The sequence below is a fragment of the Phyllobates terribilis genome, unplaced genomic scaffold (genome assembly GCF_046119375.1).
Source record: "Phyllobates terribilis strain yellow unplaced genomic scaffold, ASM4611937v1 Scaffold_1__5_contigs__length_1240528914, whole genome shotgun sequence".
Taxonomy (NCBI): domain Eukaryota; kingdom Metazoa; phylum Chordata; class Amphibia; order Anura; family Dendrobatidae; genus Phyllobates; species Phyllobates terribilis.
Window position 1 is genome coordinate 421,354,535 of NW_027362761.1, and position 19,853 is coordinate 421,374,387.

Consider the following 19,853-nt stretch of genomic DNA (forward strand, 5'->3'; position numbering starts at 1 on the left):
AAATTGCAAAATTTTCAAAATTTTCGCCAAATTTCCGATTTTTTCACAAATAAACGCATGTGATATCAAAGAAATTTTACCACTATCATGAAGTACAATATGTCACGAAAAAACAAACTCAGAATCAGGGGGATCCGTTGAAGCGTTCCAGAGTAATTGCTTCATAAAGTGACAGTGGTCAGAATTGAAAAAATTGGCCCGGTCACGAAGGCAAAAACAGGCTCTGGTGCGAAGTGGTTAATTTAAAGACGTAAATTAGCTCTCCTCCAGAAGGAAAGAAACACTCTATTGCCACCTGTACTTTGCTGTTCTCTAAAGGTGGCACTAGATAGAAAAAGTCTTCTTTCTGGAGGGAAGACTATTTGCATATTTTCCAAAAGAGCATTGCCTGAAACATTTTCTACACCAGCTGGATCCAAAACAGGAGAATTAGTATTTCCTGAAGGAAGGGAGAGTAAAATAAGATTATCATACTGTAGATGAAGAACACTAGCTATAATGGAAACATGAAACGAACAGTAGTGGGGATTAATAATCTGCAAGAGAGAGACTATGTTGAAGCGCATTAAAAACATGTCTAAAGTTTGCAGCTACATGCTGTATACTTAATTTTTATAATGGGATTCAATGCCAACGCATGCCACATTATACCTATGCAGTGGAATATATGTTAGGAAAATCCTGTCAATGTGTATGAAAGTGAAAAATGATGTGACAACTGAGCCTTACTGTGAATGCTAAAAAAGCTGGAGGCTGGCGATATATTACATTTACAGCCCTTCACCTCTCCAGAATGAAGACTCCTATCTACATCCTTTTTCTAGCTACTGATGGGTGGAGGGGTCACATTACACAGATCCCAACCATCAAAGTAATTCATAACTGGAAGTCACCTTATATCATTCATCTGCCTCCAATTTATCAGCATTATATTAATATTCACAGTGCAGCTGTAGCTATGCAGTATATCTTACCACAATGACGTGAGTTACTGTTGAAAGTGTAGTATCTCCAGCCATCAGAGTACGCAAGAGAACTCCATTAGTGCAAAAGGTGAGGAGCGTCTTTGGAGAAACCCTATTTAAGAGAAAGCAAAATATTTTTTTAATTTAAATGTTTTAAACAGAACAATTTATGAAATTATTTTTTATATATTGTAGTAATGTATACCTTGTGGTGTCAATAATTCCAGACGTTCTACAACTCCATGAAGACACCATTTAACCTGTTGCTGAAGGAAATCTTTATTTTTTTTATCTCGGTCAAATCATTATGTAGCTCCCACTCATATAATCCAAAAATATCTGTAACCCATCACATCATGGACTCCACAAGACCTCTGAAGGCATCCTGTGATATCTGCCTTTAAGATAATAGCAGAAGATCCTTTAGATCTTGTAAGTTATGAGGTGTGGCCTTCAGGATTCAGCTTTGTTTTCCAGCACATTCGGCAGCTGCTCACTCAAAATTACATTAAGGTAATTTAGAGGCCAAGACAACAACCCAAACTTTTTGTCATAACCTTCAAACTATTTCTGAATAAAGGCTGCAGTGTGGCAAGGTGCCTTATCCTGCTGAAACAGGCAACTTCTATTAGGCAACACCACTGTCATGTACTTGGCCTGCCATCATGTTTAGGTATATGGAACATGTCAACATAAACATGAGTGCAAGGACCCAAAGGTTTCCAGTGAAATACAACCAGAGCATCACACTGCCTCCACCAGCGTGCCTTCTTCATGTACTCCATCTTTATTGCAGGTAAGCAAAGTACACACCTGGTCATCCACATTATGTAAAAGAAAACGTGATTCATCAAACCAGACACCTTATTCTATAACGTCATGGTCCAAATTTGACGCTAATGTTCACATTGCAGACACTTGTCAGCATGAGCAAAGGGTGTTCTTCCCTGAACCATTCTTGACAGGTACTAACCAGTACAAGCTGGAATACCCCACATTTAGGAAATGCCAGTCCTCTAGTCATTGTGATTTGGCCTTTGTTAAAGCCGCTAAAATTTTTATCATTCCCCACTTTTACTGTTTCCAGGACATCAACTTCAAGAACTGATAGTTCACGTGCTGCGTTTTACAGTGGGTACGGAAAGTATTCAGACCCCTTTAAATTTTTCACTCTTTGTTTCATTGCAGCCATTTAGTAAATTCTAAAAAGTTCATTTTTTTTCTCATTAAAGTACACTCTGCACCCCATCTTGACTGAAAAAAATCAGAAATGTAGAAATTTTTGCAAATTTATTAAAAAAGAAAAACTAAAATATCACATGGTCATAAGTATTCAGACCCTTTTTTCAGTATTGAGTAGAAGCACCCTTTTGAGCTAGTACAGCCATGAGTCTTCTTGGGAATGATGCAACAAGTTTTTCACACCTGGATTTGGGGATCCTCTGCCATTCTTCCTTGCAGATCCTCTCCAGTTCCATCAGGTTGGATTGTGAAAGTTTGTAGACAGGCATTTTCAGGTCTCTCCAGAGATGCTCAATTGGGTTTAGGTCAAGGGTCTAGCTGGGCCAGTCAAGAATGGTCACAGAGTTGTTCTGAAGCCACTCCTTTGTTATTTTAGTTGTGTGCTTAGGGTCATTGTCTTGTTGGAAGGTGAACCTTCAGCCAAGTTTGAGGTCCAGAGCACTCTGGAAGAGGTTTTCATCCAGGATATCTCTGTACTGTACTTGGCCGCATTCATGATTCCTTCAATTGCAACCAGTCGTCCTGTCCCTGCAGCTGAAAAACACCCCCATAGCATGATGCCGCCACCACCATGTTTCACTGTTGGGATTGTATTGGGCAGGTGATCAGCAGTGCCTTGTTTTCTCCACATATACTGCTTAGAATTATCACCAAAAAGTTCCATCTTCGTCTCATCAGATCAGAGAATCTTATTTCTCACAGTCTGGGAGTCCTTCATGTGTTTTTGAGCAAACTCTATGTGGGTTTTCAAATCTCTTGCACTGAGGAGAAGCTTCCGTTGTGCCACTCAACCATAAAGGCCCGACTGGTGGAGGGCTGCAGTGATAGTTGACTTTGTGGAACTTTCTCCCATCTCCCTACTGCATCTCTGGAGCTCAGCCACAGTGATCTTGGGGTTCTTCTTTACCTCTCTCACCAAGGCTCTTATCCCACGATTGCTCAGTTTGGCTGGACAGCCAGGTCTAGGAAGACTTCTGGTGGTCCCAAACTTCTTCCATTTAAGGATTATGGAGGCCACTGTGCTCTTAGGAACCTTGAGTAATGCAGAAATTCTTTTGTAACCTTGGCCAGATCTGTGCCTTGCCACAATTCTGTCTCTGAGCTCCTTGGGCAGTTCCTTTGAGCTCATGATTCTCATTTGGTTTGACATGCACTGTGAGTGGTGAGGTCTTATATAGACAGGTGTGTGCCTTTACAAATCAAGTCCTATCAGTTTAATTAAACACAGCTGGACTCCAATGAAGGAGTAGAACCATCTCAAGGAGGATCACAAGGAAATGGACAGCATGTGCGTTAAATATGAGTGTCTGAGCAAAGGGTCTGAATAGTTATGACCATGTGATATTTTAGTTTTTCTTTTATAATAAATTTGCAAAAATTTCTACATTTCTGTTTTTTCAGTCAAAATAGGGTGCAGATTGTGCTTTAATGATAAAAAAATGAACTTTATAGAATTTACCAAATGGCTGCAATGAAAAAGAGAAAAATTTAAAGGGGTCTGAATACTTTCCGTACTCACTGTATATGCCTTCCCTTGACACATACCCTTGTAACAACATAATGAATGCTATTCATTTCAGCCGTTAGTAGTTTACGAGGAGATCACACTTTCAGGTTTTTCAAAGTAGTTTTAAATTCCAAAACCAAGAGCGGATTAAAAAATAAAGTGGTCTTGGTCTTTCCTTCATACCGAGCTGTTGTGTCCAACAAAAAAGGCTGACTTCGCCAAGGGCAAACAGATGTTGCAGATTTTGGCTACCAATTACATTTTTATACTTGGTCAGGTTCTGTTTGAATCTCATTTTTATAGGCTTCAAAAACTCTAGCCTTGCAATGGATTGCAATGAAATCAGGTTTGGCTGAGTTATAATTTAGGACTAGTCTTAGAAAATTAGTGAAGTAATGAACATACCGGCTCTCTAAACGAATCTGGTAACCAATAGTTTGACCAATTTTCTCTCCCCTTTCAGCAGCAACCCTTTCAGCAACAGCAATTGCAGCCAGGCGCCTTGGCTGGGTGCAGAAGATTCGACAAGCAGTTCCATTTCTGTAGCAATCATCAAGAAGGAACTGGGAAATCTTACAGACAAAACATTTAGAGGAAGAAGTCACACCAAGACAAAAAAGTGGTCACTGTGCTAAATAATAAACATAATAACAAATACTAAACAAAATCAACCTGTGTGTCGCCCCCAACCACACCTGCAGTTTTAAAGGGAGGGTGTCACCCCCCTGGGCGATATCAGACCTTTACTATGGGCATACAGGTGATAGAAAAGTAAATCTATACTTACCTGTATGGCCCATAGCAGAGGTCTGATTGCAGAGATATCTGGTTTTATAAAGTTGGTTTTCCAGAGGCTTGGCATCCGAGGGACACCAAGCAAACCCCTCCTATCTGCTTACTATTCCCCTAAATCGCCGCCTCTGTGCTAAATTACCATATTCACCCCCTCCCCTGCTCATCACAGGGACCTGTGACGTGCCCTGCTCTACCTCCCCTTCCACGCATGTGCAAAGCACCGCTTTATTTCCCTCCGGCCCCGTTTGGCTGTGTACTGCCAGCGGAGTGTAAGTCTCAGTGACTCACTGTCAATTGCGCAATACAAAGCTGCAGCACAGTACGCAGCCAAAAGGGGCCGGAGGGAAACAGAGCGTGCTCCATGGGAGCAGCGCTTTGCGCATGCCCGGGAGGGGAGGCAGAACAGGGCAGGTCACATTCCCCCCTCCCCTGACATGCAGGGGAGGGGGGGGGGGATATGGTAATTTAGCACAGAGGCAGAGATTTAGGGGAATAGTAAGCAGATAGGAGGGGTTTGCTTGGTGTCCCCCGGATGCCAAGCCTCTGGAAAACAGATTTTATAAAACCAGATATCTCTGCAATCAGACCTCTGCTATGGGCCATACAGGTAAGTATAGATTTACTCTTCTACCACCTGTATGCCCATAGTAGAGGTCTGATATCGCCTGGGGGGGGGGGTGTGTGACACATTCCCTTTAACCATTAGAAGACAGGCATGCTGAATGCAGTTGGTTGCACACTGATTCCCAGGACGTTGAACAGCGGCCATGACCATAATCTCTGGGGCTAGATGAGAGACTGAAGAACTGTCTCTTACCTGACAGCATCTGTGGCTACTTTTAATTAGCCAGCCTGTGCAATATCACATATGAGTCACTGGACCGGGTCCTGAAAATCACAAGGGCGATAAGCCCCAGCTGAGAACGCATGCATGCTAGTCAGTTCATACATGCTAAGCAGATTTATGGCAGATAGAAAAGAATAGCTTTGCCTACACTGACTGAAGAAATCATATTCGGCCAAAGTTATTGAAGCTATCCTTTAAGTTGCAGTGTCCAGAAACGCTAAAAATAAATTACGTAACTGCTAACAAGAAAACCCACAAGATATATCAATACATGGATGCTAATAATTTTAGAATATTTGTGTATGCATGTACCCGAAGGTTATTTAGATTTTTTAATGAAAAATGTATGTCCTACCTGGGTGGTTTTTCCTGATCCTGTTTCTCCAACAATCAGAACAACTTTATTTTCCTTAATAATCTGAACAACTTCCTCTTGCTTTTCAAATACTGGTAAAGACTGACGGAAAGAGTCAAATTCAGATTCCCCTCTTCTCACAGGGACTTGGGGGATGCCATTGTTTAACCGTCCACTGGTTTTGTTCATTTCACGGCTCTCTACAAACAATAATTAAAAACTCCTTAATCTGGCAAACTCCACCAGATATGGCCCCAAACTAAAACCATAACCCAAGAAGATTCCTTTCAAAATCATATGTTCAGGGCTTACCTCTATTATGCACAGCTTCACAGAGTTCACATAACTACCGCATTTTTGGGACTACAAGACACATTTTTCTTCCAAAATTTTGAAGGAAAGTAGGGGGGGGGTGCATCTTATAGTCCGGATGTACGGTCCGGCTGTGGATGGTGTGGGGGGAGCGGCAGCGGCGGAACAGCGGGTCACAGGAGACAGGAGCCGCCTGCTGCAGCTAACACTGTGCCAGCTGTTAAAGAGAATGAATATTCACTGCTCCCCACACCCATGGGAGTGGAGAGCAGTAAATATTCATTCTCTTAATAGCAGACACTTGTGATCACCGAGCCGCTGCAGGTGCCGCGGCTGAGGCTAACACTGTGCGCGCTAATAAGGAGAAATAATATTCACTGCCCCCAACGCCCTTAGTCCCGGCATGGAGAACAGTGAATATTCCAGCAGCTGACCTCAGCGTGTGAGGGTGCATGGCAGTGACGTTATGCGCTGCTCACAAGGTGAGATCACCAGCTGGCAGAAGAGCAGGATGCAGCGCTGGAGCAGAGGGGAGGTGAGTAGAATCCTTAATTTTTTTTTGTGTGTGTGTGTGTGCAGCGTGACGGAGATGGGGGTGCCATGCATACCAGGATGGGGATGGGGGCCACACATAATAGGAAGGGGGGGCCATATATATCAGGATGTGGGCATATATATACCAGGATGGGGGATATTAATACAGAATTGGGGGACATTACCCCTATAACTGTGTCAGCAGCAGACCCCCTTCCCCATAACAGCGTATCATGACCACATTTTTTGCTTCAATTTTCTATTTTCCTCCTCTAAAACCTAGGTGCATCTTATGGTCTAATAGTCTGAAAAATACGGTATATCACATAACTCTTAGATCTTCAAATTACCAATTTCATGTATATGTATATGATAGTATATCTCTTCAACACAAACATGCTTTTAAAACACAAAGAGTGAAATGTACGGCAAAACCACAGCATTTTCGGAACAAAAAAATGAAACACTCACCAGTTTCCAATGAAAACACATTTCCCCGCTCTGTCTTCGGAAGCAAGTCGGTCCTTTCCTTAATAGTCACAGGAAACCGCTGGAAGAGATTTCTCATGGCGCGTCTTGTGGTCTGTATCAGGCAGCAGGACATATGAGCTCTGAGACCTTCAGAACCATCCTTTTTCCGTACGGTTAGACATCTATTAAATCCTTTGCTGAAAACAAAAGCAAAAAAGTAGATCTAGATCAAAATTTTAATCATTCAGATTTTACTACAAGAAATCACTATGAAAATAACAATTTTCAGATCTAAATTTACTTTCTTTTAACAAAAGCTTAAAAAGGAACGAGTCGCTAGGAAAGGCTGCCATTATATTAGGATAGACTTCTAGCTTTTAAGTGGCACCAGACATTCTAAACCTCAGTGCCATAGCTCTGGTGCTCCCCACAGTCATTGTCTAACTGTTTAGCTGTAGCAAAGACGTGCCATCGGCACCACTGCAGCTAATCACTGCCCTTAGAAGTGCATGGTATGTGATGGCTGAAGCCAGTGACTGGCTGCAGGAGTCATGAGTGCAGAAACGCAAGTCAAGTTAACAAAGACTACAAGGACCTCAGTAAAATTTAGATAAATCCTTTAATAGCAGTAAAAAAAAATTGACTTTCCTCTAAGAAAGAATTCTGCCCACTGACGGTATATGTTACAAGAGTTACCCCATGGCAATATGCTGATACATGGATGGAAACAATTTTCAGTTTTTTGCTAAAAGTAATGGAACAGAAAAATAAAGAAATATACAGAATGTAGAAGTGAACCAGTGATTTCTGAGTCATTTTGTTCTGTGTTATAATTGAGGCAAGACATTTTCTGCCAAATAGTCACATTCGCTACTGAAACAACAGTTTCACTAAATTAAGTGTGACAAAGTATTTATATTATTATTATTATTAACTTATATAGCACCATTGATTCCATGGCGCTGTACATAAGGGGGTTACATACAAAATAAGAATATCACTACAGTAAACAAAGTAACAATGATAGACTGGTAGGAGGGAAGAGGACCCTGCCCTTGCGGTCTTACATTCTATGGGAATAGGGAGGAGACAGTAGGTTGGAGGGTTGCAGTAGTAGTAGCTTCGGCGTTGTTGAGGAGGCAGCGGGGTCATTGCAGGCTGTAAGCTTTCTTGAAGAGATGGGTTTTCAGGTTCCGTCTGAAGGATCCGGATGTGGTGGATAATCGGACGTTTTGAGGCACAGAATTCCATAGGATGGGGGATATTCGGGAGAAATCTTGGAGGCGATTGCGTGAGGAACGGATAAGTGTGGAGGAGAGAAGGAGGTCGTGGGAGGACCGGAGGTTGCGTGAGGGAATATATCGGGAGATTAGTTCAGAGATGTACGGAGGAGAGAGGTTATGGATGGCTTTGTAGGTCAGTGTTAGTAGTTTGAACTGGATGCACTGGGCAATTGGGAGCCAGTGAAGCGATTTGCAAAGGGGCTTAGCAGAGGAGTAGCGAGGCGAGAGATGAACGAGTCGTGCAGCAGAGTTGAGGATGGACTGGAGGGGTGCGAGAGTGTTAGCAGGTAGGCCACAGAGGAGGATGTTGCAATAGTCGAGGCGGGAGATGATGAGGCCATGCACAAGCAGCTTAGTAGAGTTAGGGTTGAGGAAAGGACGGATTCTGGAAATGTTTTTGAGCTGGAGGCGACAGGAGGTGGTGAGAGCTTGGATGTGGGGTTTGAAGGACAGGGCAGAGTCAAGGGTTACTCCAAGGCAGCGGATTGTCGGTACAGCGGAAAGAGTGATGTCGTTTATTGTGATAGAAAGATCAGGTGGGGAAGATATGCGAGATGGGGGAAAGATAATGAGTTCAGTTTTGTCCACATGGAGCTTGAGGTAGCGGGAGGAGAAGTAGGAGGATATGGCTGCTAGACATGCTGGGATTCTGGACAGCAGAGAGGTGACGTCTGGGCCAGAGAGGTAGATATGGGTGTCATCAGCGTACAGATGGTACTGGAAGCCATAGGATTTTATGAGCTGTCCCAGGCCAAGGGTATAGATTGAGAAGAGTAGGGGTCCTAGGACAGAGCCTTGAGGGACTCCAACAGAGAGGGGGATGGGTGAGGAGGTAGCGTGGGAGTGGGAGACGCTAAATGTGCGGTTAGAAAGGTATGAGGAGATCCAGGATAGGGCAAGGTCTTTGACGCCAAAGGAAGAGAGGATCTGCAGGAGGAGGCAGTGGTCAACTGTATCGAAAGCAGAAGACAGGTCAAGTAGAAGAAGTACAGAGAATTGTCTGTTAGCTTTGGCTGTAAGTAGGTCATTGGTGATTTTGGTAAGGGCAGTTTCGGTGGAACGGTGGGGGCGGAAGCCGGATTGTCGGTTGTCGAAGAGAGAGTTAGATGAAAAGTGGGAGGAAAGTTGCGCGTGAACGTGTTGCTCAAGGAGTTTGGAGGCAAATGGGAGCAGCGATATGGGGCGATAGCTGGACAGGGCGGTTGGGTCGAGGGATGGCTTTTTGAGGATGGGTGTGATTGTGGCATGTTTGAAGGCAGCAGGGAAAGTACCAGAGGATAGTGATAGGTTGAAGAGATGGGTTAGGGATGGGACGAGTGTGGGGGTGATGTTAGGGAGGAGGTGGGATGGGATCGGGTCGAGTGCACATGTGGTTAGGTGTGATTTGGAGAGGAGACGAGTAAGTTCTCTTTCCGTGATGTTGGGAAGGGAGGTTATAGGGGTGGGGAAGTGGTGTGGAAGACAGAGGGGTTGTGGTGGTCGGACAGTAAAGACTTGCCGTTTTTGGTCAATCTTGTTTTTGAAGTGTGTTGCAAACTCCTCAGCAGAGATGATGGAGGTTGGAGGGGGGAGTGGAGGGCGGAGGAGAGAGTTGAAAGTGTTGAATAGTTGTTTGGGGTTGTAGGATAGGGAAGATATGAGGGTTGTGAAGTAGGCCTGTTTAGCAGAGGTGAGTGCTGATTTGAATGCGAGTGTTGCTTGTTTGAATGCAGTGAAGTCATCTTGAGTATGTGTTTTCTTCCAACGCCGCTCCGCAACCCTGGACGCTTGTCGAAGCTGTTTAGTGAGGTTGTTGTGCCAGGGTTGCCTGTTGACTCGTCGCGCTCTGCCATGCATGAGAGGGGCGACTGAGTCAATAGCTGATGCGAGAGTGGCACTGTAGAAAGAAGTGGCGCTGTCTGTGTCATGGAGTGAGGGATATGGATGTCAGTGGTAGAACAGAGTCAGAGAGTGTGTGAGTGTCTAGATGTGCAAGGTTTCTGCGGGGGGGTGTTAGTTGCTGGACATGGGTGACAGGTGAGGAGGACAGGGATGAGAATGTGAGTAGGTGGTGGTCAGATAGGGGTAGGGGGGAGGTTGTGAGGTTAGATAGGGAGCAGAGTCGGGTGAAGATGAGGTCTAGTGTGTGTCCGTCTGTGTGGGTGGCTGAGGAGGACCACTGAGAAAGTCCAAAGGATGAAGTAAGCGACAAGAGTTTTGATGCTGCTGACTGGCGAGTGTCAGTGGGGATGTTGAAATCGCCCATGATGATTGTGGGAATGTCAGCCGAGAGAAAGTGAAGAAGCCAGGTGGAGAATTGGTCGATAAAGGCAGTGATCGGGCCCGGGGGTCGGTATATGACAGCCACTTGGAGGTTGGAGGGAGAGTAAATGCGGACGGAGTGGACTTCAAAAGAAGGGAGAATAAGGGAGGGAAGAGAAGGAGTAGGGCTAAAGGTGCAGTTGTTAGAGAGGAGAAGACCCACTCCTCCACCATGTCTGTTTCCAGGGCGAGGAGTGTGGGTGAAGTGGAGACTGCCATGACACAGCGCAGCAGGGGAGGCAGTGTCAGAGGGTGTTAGCCATGTCTCTGTGATGCCCAGGAAGGAGAGATGACGAGAGGTAAAGAGATCGTGGACAAAATGGAGCTTGTTGCAGACAGAGCGGGCAATCCACTGGGTTCCAGAGAGAGGGAGCAGCGGGGTGGGCGTCAGGGGGACAGGTTTTGCGCAAGAGAGGTTGGCTAGATGAACCTTTTCATTACAAATAAAAAATTAATATGTAAGGTTCAAGCAGTAACTTACCCTTTGCTCTTAGATATTAGTCCAAGTGATTGAGCAAGACGATGGATAAAAGCTCTCTCAGTGCCAGTCAGGGAAGAAGGGAACTCCATCTCTGAATCATGTGAAAAGTACAACAATTCAGACTCTTTTAGTACGTTTAACCAACATTCAGTCCAAGTAATGTCATATTAAAACAGTTGCTATTGAAAGTTTTCTCACAATAATAAATGAGGTAAATTGTAAAGTTCTTGTAAAAACAAGCAACTTTGCAATTCACTTATTAACAATCCTCTCTGTTTTCCTCTCTTTTCAGGAAAGAAAGGATTATTACCAGATTTTGCAAACTATAAGATGCACTTTTTCCCCCCAAATTTGGGAGAAAAATGGGGGGGGGGGGGTGTCTCTTATAGTGTAAATATAGCTTTCAGTGGGGAGGGGGTGGCAGCAGCAGTGGAGCGTCTTATGGGGTGCGTCTTATGGTTTAGTGCGTCTGATATTCCGCAAAATACTGAAATTCTATAATATACTGCTCACCACCCAGATTACTGGCCACATATGCAGTCTACCAGCACTGGCCAGTTTATTAGGCAGTAGGAAAAGAGCACATGCTCCTACACTGGATTCAGCCAGCTTTGGAGCTCCTGCTCTCCTCCAATGGCAGAGTTATAGTGGTTGAATTAGTAATTGACGCCTGAAACGCGTCTGAGCATTATCTCATCTACCACTATGAATTTTAATTCTATGTTTTGAAATAAAGTTTTGAAGATTTTACTTAGTTGCCAACACTTGGAATTTTTCTTCATAATTGATAGTACAATGTTACTTATTATTATCTGGGTATTCCATAAGCACAAATTCTCTGACACCCATTTATTACATGAGTCACTCATTTTATGAGGAAAGGATCCACAGCAAGGAAACAACAGATTTATGAACAAGAGCGTAAAAATAAAGAGGAGGAGTCAGGCATGTAAACTATATACGTGCATCTATTTTTGCTGTACAATGAAGGGTTCACATAATGAAATTACAAAGTAATAGAATAATGGTCCTGACTATATACCTTTCTGGTCACCATTACGAAATCTGTCCAATGCGATATTAACAGCAATCTTCACCTCTTCATCTATACGAATGTCCTTCAGCCCTTTCGCTTTTCCAGATTTGGAAGTGCTGGATTTCAAAATTGCGCCAGAACGTGACATTTTTACTGCACAAAAAAAATATATATTTATCTACTTTACAAAAAAAAACACACAAAAGGATCAAACAACTATGTAATCAACTTTACTGAAAATTTATCATGATTAATAAAGCCCATGACGTACTAAGACGCGTCTGTGCCCTGGGACTTAAGAGCCTGACCGATATCAGTACGTCATCGCGATCGCGCGCGCACACAGGCTGTGCGGGCGCGATCGCCGCCGGGTGTCAGCTGATTGTCACAGCTGACACCCGGTACTATGTGCAGGGAGCGGTCCCGCACCGCTCCCGGCACATTAACCTCCGCAATGCTGCGATCGAAGTCAATCGCAGCATTTCGGTGGCTAAGGGGAGGTGATCGCAATACTCACCTCCTCTTCCGGCCTCCAGCGCTTCCTGGGTGTTGCAACATCCGGGTCACCAGACAGCAGGAAGATTTTTTGGTCATGCGCAGTGCATGACAAAACAATCTTCTCACTGTGCAGCGCTGACTGCCTGCATGGCACAGGGATGGTGCTCCATCCCTATGCTATGCAGGCGATCAGAATAAAAAAAGTGAAAGTCCCAGAGTGGGACAAAGTAAAAAAGTAAAAAAAAACTCTCAGAAAGTGAAAAAAATAAAATAAAAAAAAATAATCCACCAAAAATAAAAATATAATGTACCCATCAATAAATATTATTATGAAAAAAAACAATAAAAGTACACATATTTGGTATCGCCGAACGACCTGACCTATAAAATTGTCCCACTAGTTAACCCCTTCAGTGAACACGGTAAAAAAAAAAAAAAAAACGAAGCAAAAAGCACTGCTTTATCATCAAACAGCCAAACAAAAAATGGAATAACACGCGATCAAAAAGACAAATATAAATAAAAATGGTACCACTGAAAACGTCATCTTGCCCCGCAAAAAACAAGCCGCCATACAGCTCCATTATCCGAAAAATCAAAAAGTTAAAGCTCTCATAATAAAGCGATGCAAAAAAAAAAAATTTTCTATAAAATAGCTTTTATTGTGTAAAAGCGCCAAAACATAGAAAAACTATATAAATGTGGTACCGTTGTAAACATACTGACCCGAAGAATAAACCTACCTTATCAATTTTACCACACGCGGAGTAGAATAAAAAAATTAAAAAAAAAACAATTCCTGAATTGTTGGTTTTTGTTTATTCTGCCTTCCAAAAGCTGGAATAGAAAGCGATCAAAAAATGGCACGTGCCTGAAAATGGCACCAATAAAAACGTCAACTCATCCCGCAAAAAACAAGCCGTCACATGACTCTGTCGGACAAAATATGGAAAAATTATAGCTCTCAAAATATGGCGATGCAAAAACTAGATTTTACAAAATATGTCTTTTAGTGTGTGACAGCTGTCAATCATAAAAACCCGATATCATTTTGGTATCTCTGTAGTCGCAACGTACCGAAGAATAAGGTCGTCTAATTACTTATACCGCACTAGGAACGGCGTAAAAAATAAATGCTAGGGCTGGGGTTGTGATAATGTTAGGGTTGGGGTCATAAACTTCTGTGAAGCACCTGGGGGTTCAAGGTGCTCACCACACATCTAGATAAGTTCCCTGAGGGGTCGAGTTTCCAAAATGGTGTCACTTGTGGGGGGTTTCCACTGTTTAGGCACATCAGGAGCTCTCCAAATGCAACATGGCGTCCGCTAATTATTCAAGCAAATTTTACATTCAAAAAGTCAAATGGCGCTCCTTCCCTTCCGAACCCTGCCGTGCGCCCAAACAGTGGTTTTTCCTCACATATGGGGTATCTGCTTACTCAGGAGAAATTGCACAACAAATTTTGGTGTCCATTTTTCCTGTTACCCCTGGGAAAATAAAAAAAAATTGGGTCTAAAGTAACATTTTTGGGAAAAAAGTTAAATGTTAATTTTTTTCTTCCACATTCCAAAAATTCCTGTGAAGCACCTGAAGGGTTAATAAAGTTCTTGAGGGGTGCAGTTTTTAGAATGGTGCCACTTTTGGGTATTTTCTGTCATAAAGACCCTTCAAAGTGACTTTAAATATGATGTGGTCCCTAAAAAAATGGTTTTGTAAATTTTGTTGGAAAAATGAGAAATCGCTGGTCAACTTTTAACCCTTATAGCTCACCAATAAAAAAAATGTTGGTTCCAAAATTGTGCTGATGTAAAGTAGACATGTGGGAATTGTTATTTATTAACTATTTTGTGTGACATATCTCTCTGACTTAAGGGCATAAAAATTCAAATTTTGAAAACTGTAAAATTTTCAAAATTTTCGCCAAATTTCTGTTTTTTTCACAAATAAACGCATGTGATATCGTAGAAATTTTACCACAATCATGAAGTACAATATGTCACGAAAAAACAATCTCAGAATCAGGGGGATCCGTTGAAGCGTTCCAGAGTAATTACCTCATAAAGTGACAGTGGTCAGAATTGTAAAAATTGGCCTGGTCATTAACGTGCAAACCACCCTTGGGGGTAAAGGGGTTAATGTTGTTGAAAAAAAGCAGATCACAGACATGGCACAAAACTAAAGTCATTTCAAATGGCAACTTTAGGGCTTTAAGAAACACTAAAACAAATCAAGATTAAAAATGTGGTACTCAGTAAGGGTAATTTTTTTCAGACCAAGCAGAGGGAAAAAATTATGGAATCACTCAATTCTGAGAAAAAAATTATGGAATCACCCCGTAAATTTTCATTTCCAAAACTAACACCTGCATCAAATTAGATCTGCTCGTTAGTCTGCATCTAAAAAGGAGTGATCACACCTTGGAGAGCTGTTGCACCAAGTGGACTGAGGATTATCAAACTCTTAAAAGAAGGTAAATCATCACGCAATGTTGCAAAAGATGTTTTGCAGATGTTTTTGCAATTGTAAAAATTGGCCTGGTCATTAACGTGCAAGCCACCTTGGGTTGTAAAGGGGTTAAAAACATGCTAGAAAATAGAAGAAATCGTTACACCAATGCAAATACTGGAATAATTTAGGAGGCTTGTATTTGTTAAGGTACAAAAAAATATTAGAATAGTCGTAATAATACATTTGTATTGTATATATCAGTACAGGTATATCAGCCCGAAATTCATGGGGTCACGCCAATATTAGACATGACCGCCATGAATTTCTAGTAAAGTATTTAAAAAAAACACAACACCCAGAAAAAAGTCCTTTAATTGAAATAAACACACAATTCTTTATTGTTCTAAATTAAACCATACTTACCATCACGCCCATTCCAGCTGAAGCCAACGATCTCCTGCAATAAAAGAAAAATAATAAAGCAACATCATCCTTACCTTTCGATGGTTCCCAGGACAGCTCCAGCTCTGCTACATCGAGATGACAGGCTGGATGGCAGCAGAAAGCTGCCATCCAGCCTGTCATCCCGCAGACACTGAGTAGCGCAGGCTTGCTTGCGCTCCTCAGTGTCAGGCTGTGACGGCATCCAGATGAGCCGAGGTCATGTCCAATGAACTCAGCTGACCTCATGCACGTCACTGACAGCGTGGGAAAATTCTCCTGCGCTCAGAGCTTTAGCAGGAGAATTCTCTCACGCTCACCGCATGCACAGGAGAATTCTCCCACACTGTCAGTGACGTGCATGAGGTGAGCTGAGTTCATTGTCGGCTCATCTGGATGCCGTCACAGCCAGACACTGAGGAGCGCAAGCATGCCTGCGCTTCTCAGTGTCTGCGGGATGACAGGCTGGATGGCAGCTTTCTGCAGCGGTCCAGCCTGTCATCTCGATGTAGCAGGGCTGAAGCTGTCGTGGGAACCATCGAAAGGTAAGGATGAGGTTGCTTTATTATTTTACTTTTATTGCAGGAGATCGTTGGCTTCAGCTGGAATGGGCGTGATGGTAAGTATGGTTTAATTTAGAACAATAAAGAATTGTGTGTTTATTTCAATTAAAGGACTTTATTCTGGGTGTTTGTGGTTTTTTTTTAACTTTGACTATGGGGTTAGTAATGGGGGTGTCTTATAGACGCCTCTCCATTACTAACCTGGGCTTGATGTCAGCTGGCATTATAAGCTGACATCAACCCCAGCCCTATTACCCCACTGCCACCGCTACAGGGCAGTGGGAAGAGCGAGGCTAAGTGCCAGAATTGGCGCATCCTATGGATGCGCCATTTCTGGGGCGGCTGACGGCTGGTGTTTCTAGCCTGGGAGGGGGCCAATATTCATGGCACCCTTCCTGGGCTATTAATATCAGCCCCCAGCTGTCTGCCTAGCCTTTGCTAGCTATTAAAATAGGGGGGACCCCACGTCATTTTTTTTGGGGGTCCCCCACTTTAATAGCTAGTAAAGGCTAGGTATTCAGCTGGGGGCTGATATTAGTAGCCTGGGAAGCTCCGTGGGTATTACTCCCTTCCCAGGCTTCAAACATCTGCCCCAGCCGACTGCTTAACCTCCGCTAGAGACTAAAATTACGGGGAACCCTACGCCAATTTTTTTTTTTAATAAATCCTTTATTTTAACACTAAATGACAAGTACAGTAACCAACACTGTCACTGTACTTCATATATATGTGACTGACATGTTTCTATCTATCTAATCTATGTGTGATGCTCTATCTTTCTGTTCTAAATTGTCGGGTACCGCTGCTGAATTGCTGGCCAGCTTTTTTAAAGAGACGGTGCACGAAAACACTATTATTTTTTTAAATAAATCCTTTACACTAAATGACAAGTACAGTAAGCTGAGCGCTGCCATCCAGCTTGTCATCCTTCAGAGACACTGCAGAGCGCAGGCATTTTGGGAACTTCCGATTCCGGTATTCGACATTCTAAAAGTATCGGAACTCCGATACCGCGAATATTGGTCGATACCCGATATTTCAGTATCGGAAAGCTCAACACTAGTCACGAGCTGTTAATGTCGTTAGATATCAGGGTGGGTGACGGTTTGAGCAGAATAGTGAAAAGATAAAGTGTTTTCTCTATGTTGAGTTCCAGAAAGCGGGAGGAGAAAGAAGATATAGCTGGGAGAGGTGACATCTGGGTCAGAGAGGTAGATTTGAGTGTCATCAGCATAAACCTGGTACTGAAAAACATGGGTTTCTAAGAGCTGTCTCAGGCCACAAGAGAGAATGGAGAAGCATAGAGGAACAAGGTCAGAGCTTAGCGGGAAACAGAGAGAATGTGAAAGAAAGAGGCAAAAATGGGAACGTATGGTTGGTGGAGCATGGGGAAAACTGGGAGTGGGACAAGTCTGCAATGTCAATATATGACAGTTTATAAGAAAAAATGTAAGGTCGACTGTGTCAAATGCAGAGGAAAGGTCTAGAAGGAGGAGCAGACCATTAGTGCTTTCATTAAGGAGAAGCTATCATCAAAATAACACCTAATAATCACTATAAGGCTGTGTGCCCACGATGAGTTTTTTTAAGCGTTTCCGTAGCGGCTAAAACGCTGCAGAAACGCTTTAAAAAGGCATGGTAGAAGGCCGGTCATGTTCCTCAATGATAATCCGCATGTGCTGTGCACATGCTGCGGAAATTTCCGCTGCGGATTATCATTGCGGAAAAAAACGCAGCACTACCAATTATTTTGCGGAAGTGCTGCGTTTTCGCCGCCATTGACTTGCATTAGAATGCATGCATTCCGCTTCACTAGATAAGGACATGCGAAATGCACGTGTTCAATGTGCGGATGGTACCCAGGTCTAGAGGATAGGAGACTCTCCTCTGGACCCGGGTACCATAGAAACTGTGAAAAAAAGAATAAAATAAAAAATAAAGATTATATTAATCTTCTGACGGCCCCCGCATGCCGGCAGCTAGCGATGGACTGAAGGACCTGCGCTGACGTCAGAGTCATGTGACGGGTCACGCGACGCTGACGTCGGCAGGTCCTTCAGTGTACCGCTGCCAGCAGCCAGGACAGAAGGAAACAAGACTGCGAGGGCCATCAGAAGGTAAGTATATATTTATTTTTTTTTTATTTTTTACCATTCTTTCGGTCACAGTATATAAATCCATGCCGTTTGCATGGATTTATATAGTGTGACCAAGTTGACAAGCACTTTCCAAGTAATGCTAAAATCGCTTGGAAAGCGCTTGTCAACCCGCATGCGGAAATGCAAGTGAAGAACGCTTCACATCCGCATGTCCCTGGCAGGAAAAACGCATGTACAATCCGCATGTACAATCCGCATGCATTTTTTCTGCCAGGGAGATGCAGAAACACTCAGGAAAAATCCGGAGCATTTCTGCATCGTGGGCACATAGCCTATATCAGATTTTTGTTTTCCTTTTTATTTTGCCATTTTTATTTTTACATAACACAATCTTCATTAAAAAATAAAATTAGTAATCTTGCCATTTTTTGGACTCATACTTTGTCTTGAGATTTCAGCAGACTCCTTATCATCAGAGGCAGGATTACAATAACAGGTAACACCTGTATACACAGCTGATTACATAGTATCCACAACAGGCAATGTCACAGCTGCCCCTGCTCCTTCTCCCTCCACAATGACCAGCGGCTAGTGTACATATGAATTTCCTGAAACAGTAAGTTAGAGTCTAATATAAAACCAAGAGGCCAATGTAAAAAAATTCTATTTTTTATTTTAATACAAATTGTGCTAAAAAAATAAAAAATAGCAGGTGGTTTTAAAAATACATTTAACACAAAAATCTTGATTTAAACAATAGGTAATTTCCTGATTGATAGCTTCTCATGCAGACATCTGTGCAAAATCAGTCCGAGCACGGACAGGTCACAGCTCTCCCAAACCAAGCGTGACAGCCTCACAGAAATAGAAGACGCTCGGGTCAGGAATAGGGATGAGCGGACCCATGGAAGTTCGGGTTCTGGTATTCAACCCGAACTTTACTCCAAAGTTTGGTTCAGGTACCAGAACTGTATTCGAACTTGAACCTCACTGAAAACAATGGGGACCCGAACTTTGGAGCTGAAAAATTCTCTCTTTCCCTTTCTCTCTCTCTAAGGCCACTGCCCCACTATCAGTATTCGGTCAGTATTTTTCTCAGGAGTGGGAGCCAAAACCAGGAGTGGGTGATAAATACAGAATTGGTGACTTGTTTCTATTATACCTTTTCTCTGATTGTTCCTCACCAGGTTTTGTCTCCCATTCCTTAGAAAAAATACTGACCAAATACTAATAGTGGGGCCGTGGCCTAAGTGTTCAGTATGAGGCCAAAACTTTTAAACTCGGGTTTGCTCATCTCTAGTCAAAAGACCTGCGGTCAGGCCGTGCATTGCGGTCCAAGTTCGGAACGAGATCCATGGACGTCTGCATGGACCCTAAAGTAGTTTCAGTAGACTGGGGTCAGAAGCCAGACATGTTTATCAATAATGGATCAATGTATGCCAGCTTTATGTAAACCTAATGTTATTTATTCATTAATTTACCTTTTTAAAAAAAGCGAACCCACAACTTGTCTCCTTTATTTATGGGGATTTCATCCTTAAGATGGTCTAGCACAGTCCTGAAATGCAAACAACTTATTCTGGATGAGTAGTCCAGCGATTACACCATCTTTCCTGCATTCATGGAAAGCTGCCAACTGTGTATGGCACAATGTCGCTATCGGGATGTCTGGAGT

The 19,853-nt window shown here is 43.0% G+C and overlaps 1 protein-coding gene across 4 annotated transcripts in view; it reads right to left on the reverse strand.

Annotated features, from left to right (window-relative positions):
* The window catches only part of YTHDC2 (YTH N6-methyladenosine RNA binding protein C2), a 131,889-nt gene that overhangs the window by 105,139 nt on the left and 6,897 nt on the right, over positions 1-19,853 (reverse strand). For 2 of the 4 annotated variants that reach the window (XM_073677232.1, XM_073677212.1), the window contains exons 2-8: positions 19,660-19,736; positions 12,136-12,282; positions 11,094-11,184; positions 7,029-7,225; positions 5,712-5,911; positions 4,120-4,286; positions 975-1,077 (exon numbers count right to left, since the gene is read on the reverse strand). In XM_073677232.1, the coding sequence (XP_073533333.1) occupies positions 975-1,077; positions 4,120-4,286; positions 5,712-5,911; positions 7,029-7,225; positions 11,094-11,184; positions 12,136-12,277 (900 nt within the window). In that variant the 5' untranslated portion in view covers positions 12,278-12,282; positions 19,660-19,736. Of the gene's footprint in view, positions 1-974; positions 1,078-4,119; positions 4,287-5,711; positions 5,912-7,028; positions 7,226-11,093; positions 11,185-12,135; positions 12,283-18,618; positions 18,787-19,659; positions 19,737-19,853 lie in introns of all 4 variants that reach the window. The other 2 variants (XM_073677225.1, XM_073677216.1) reach the window with 2 other exon arrangements.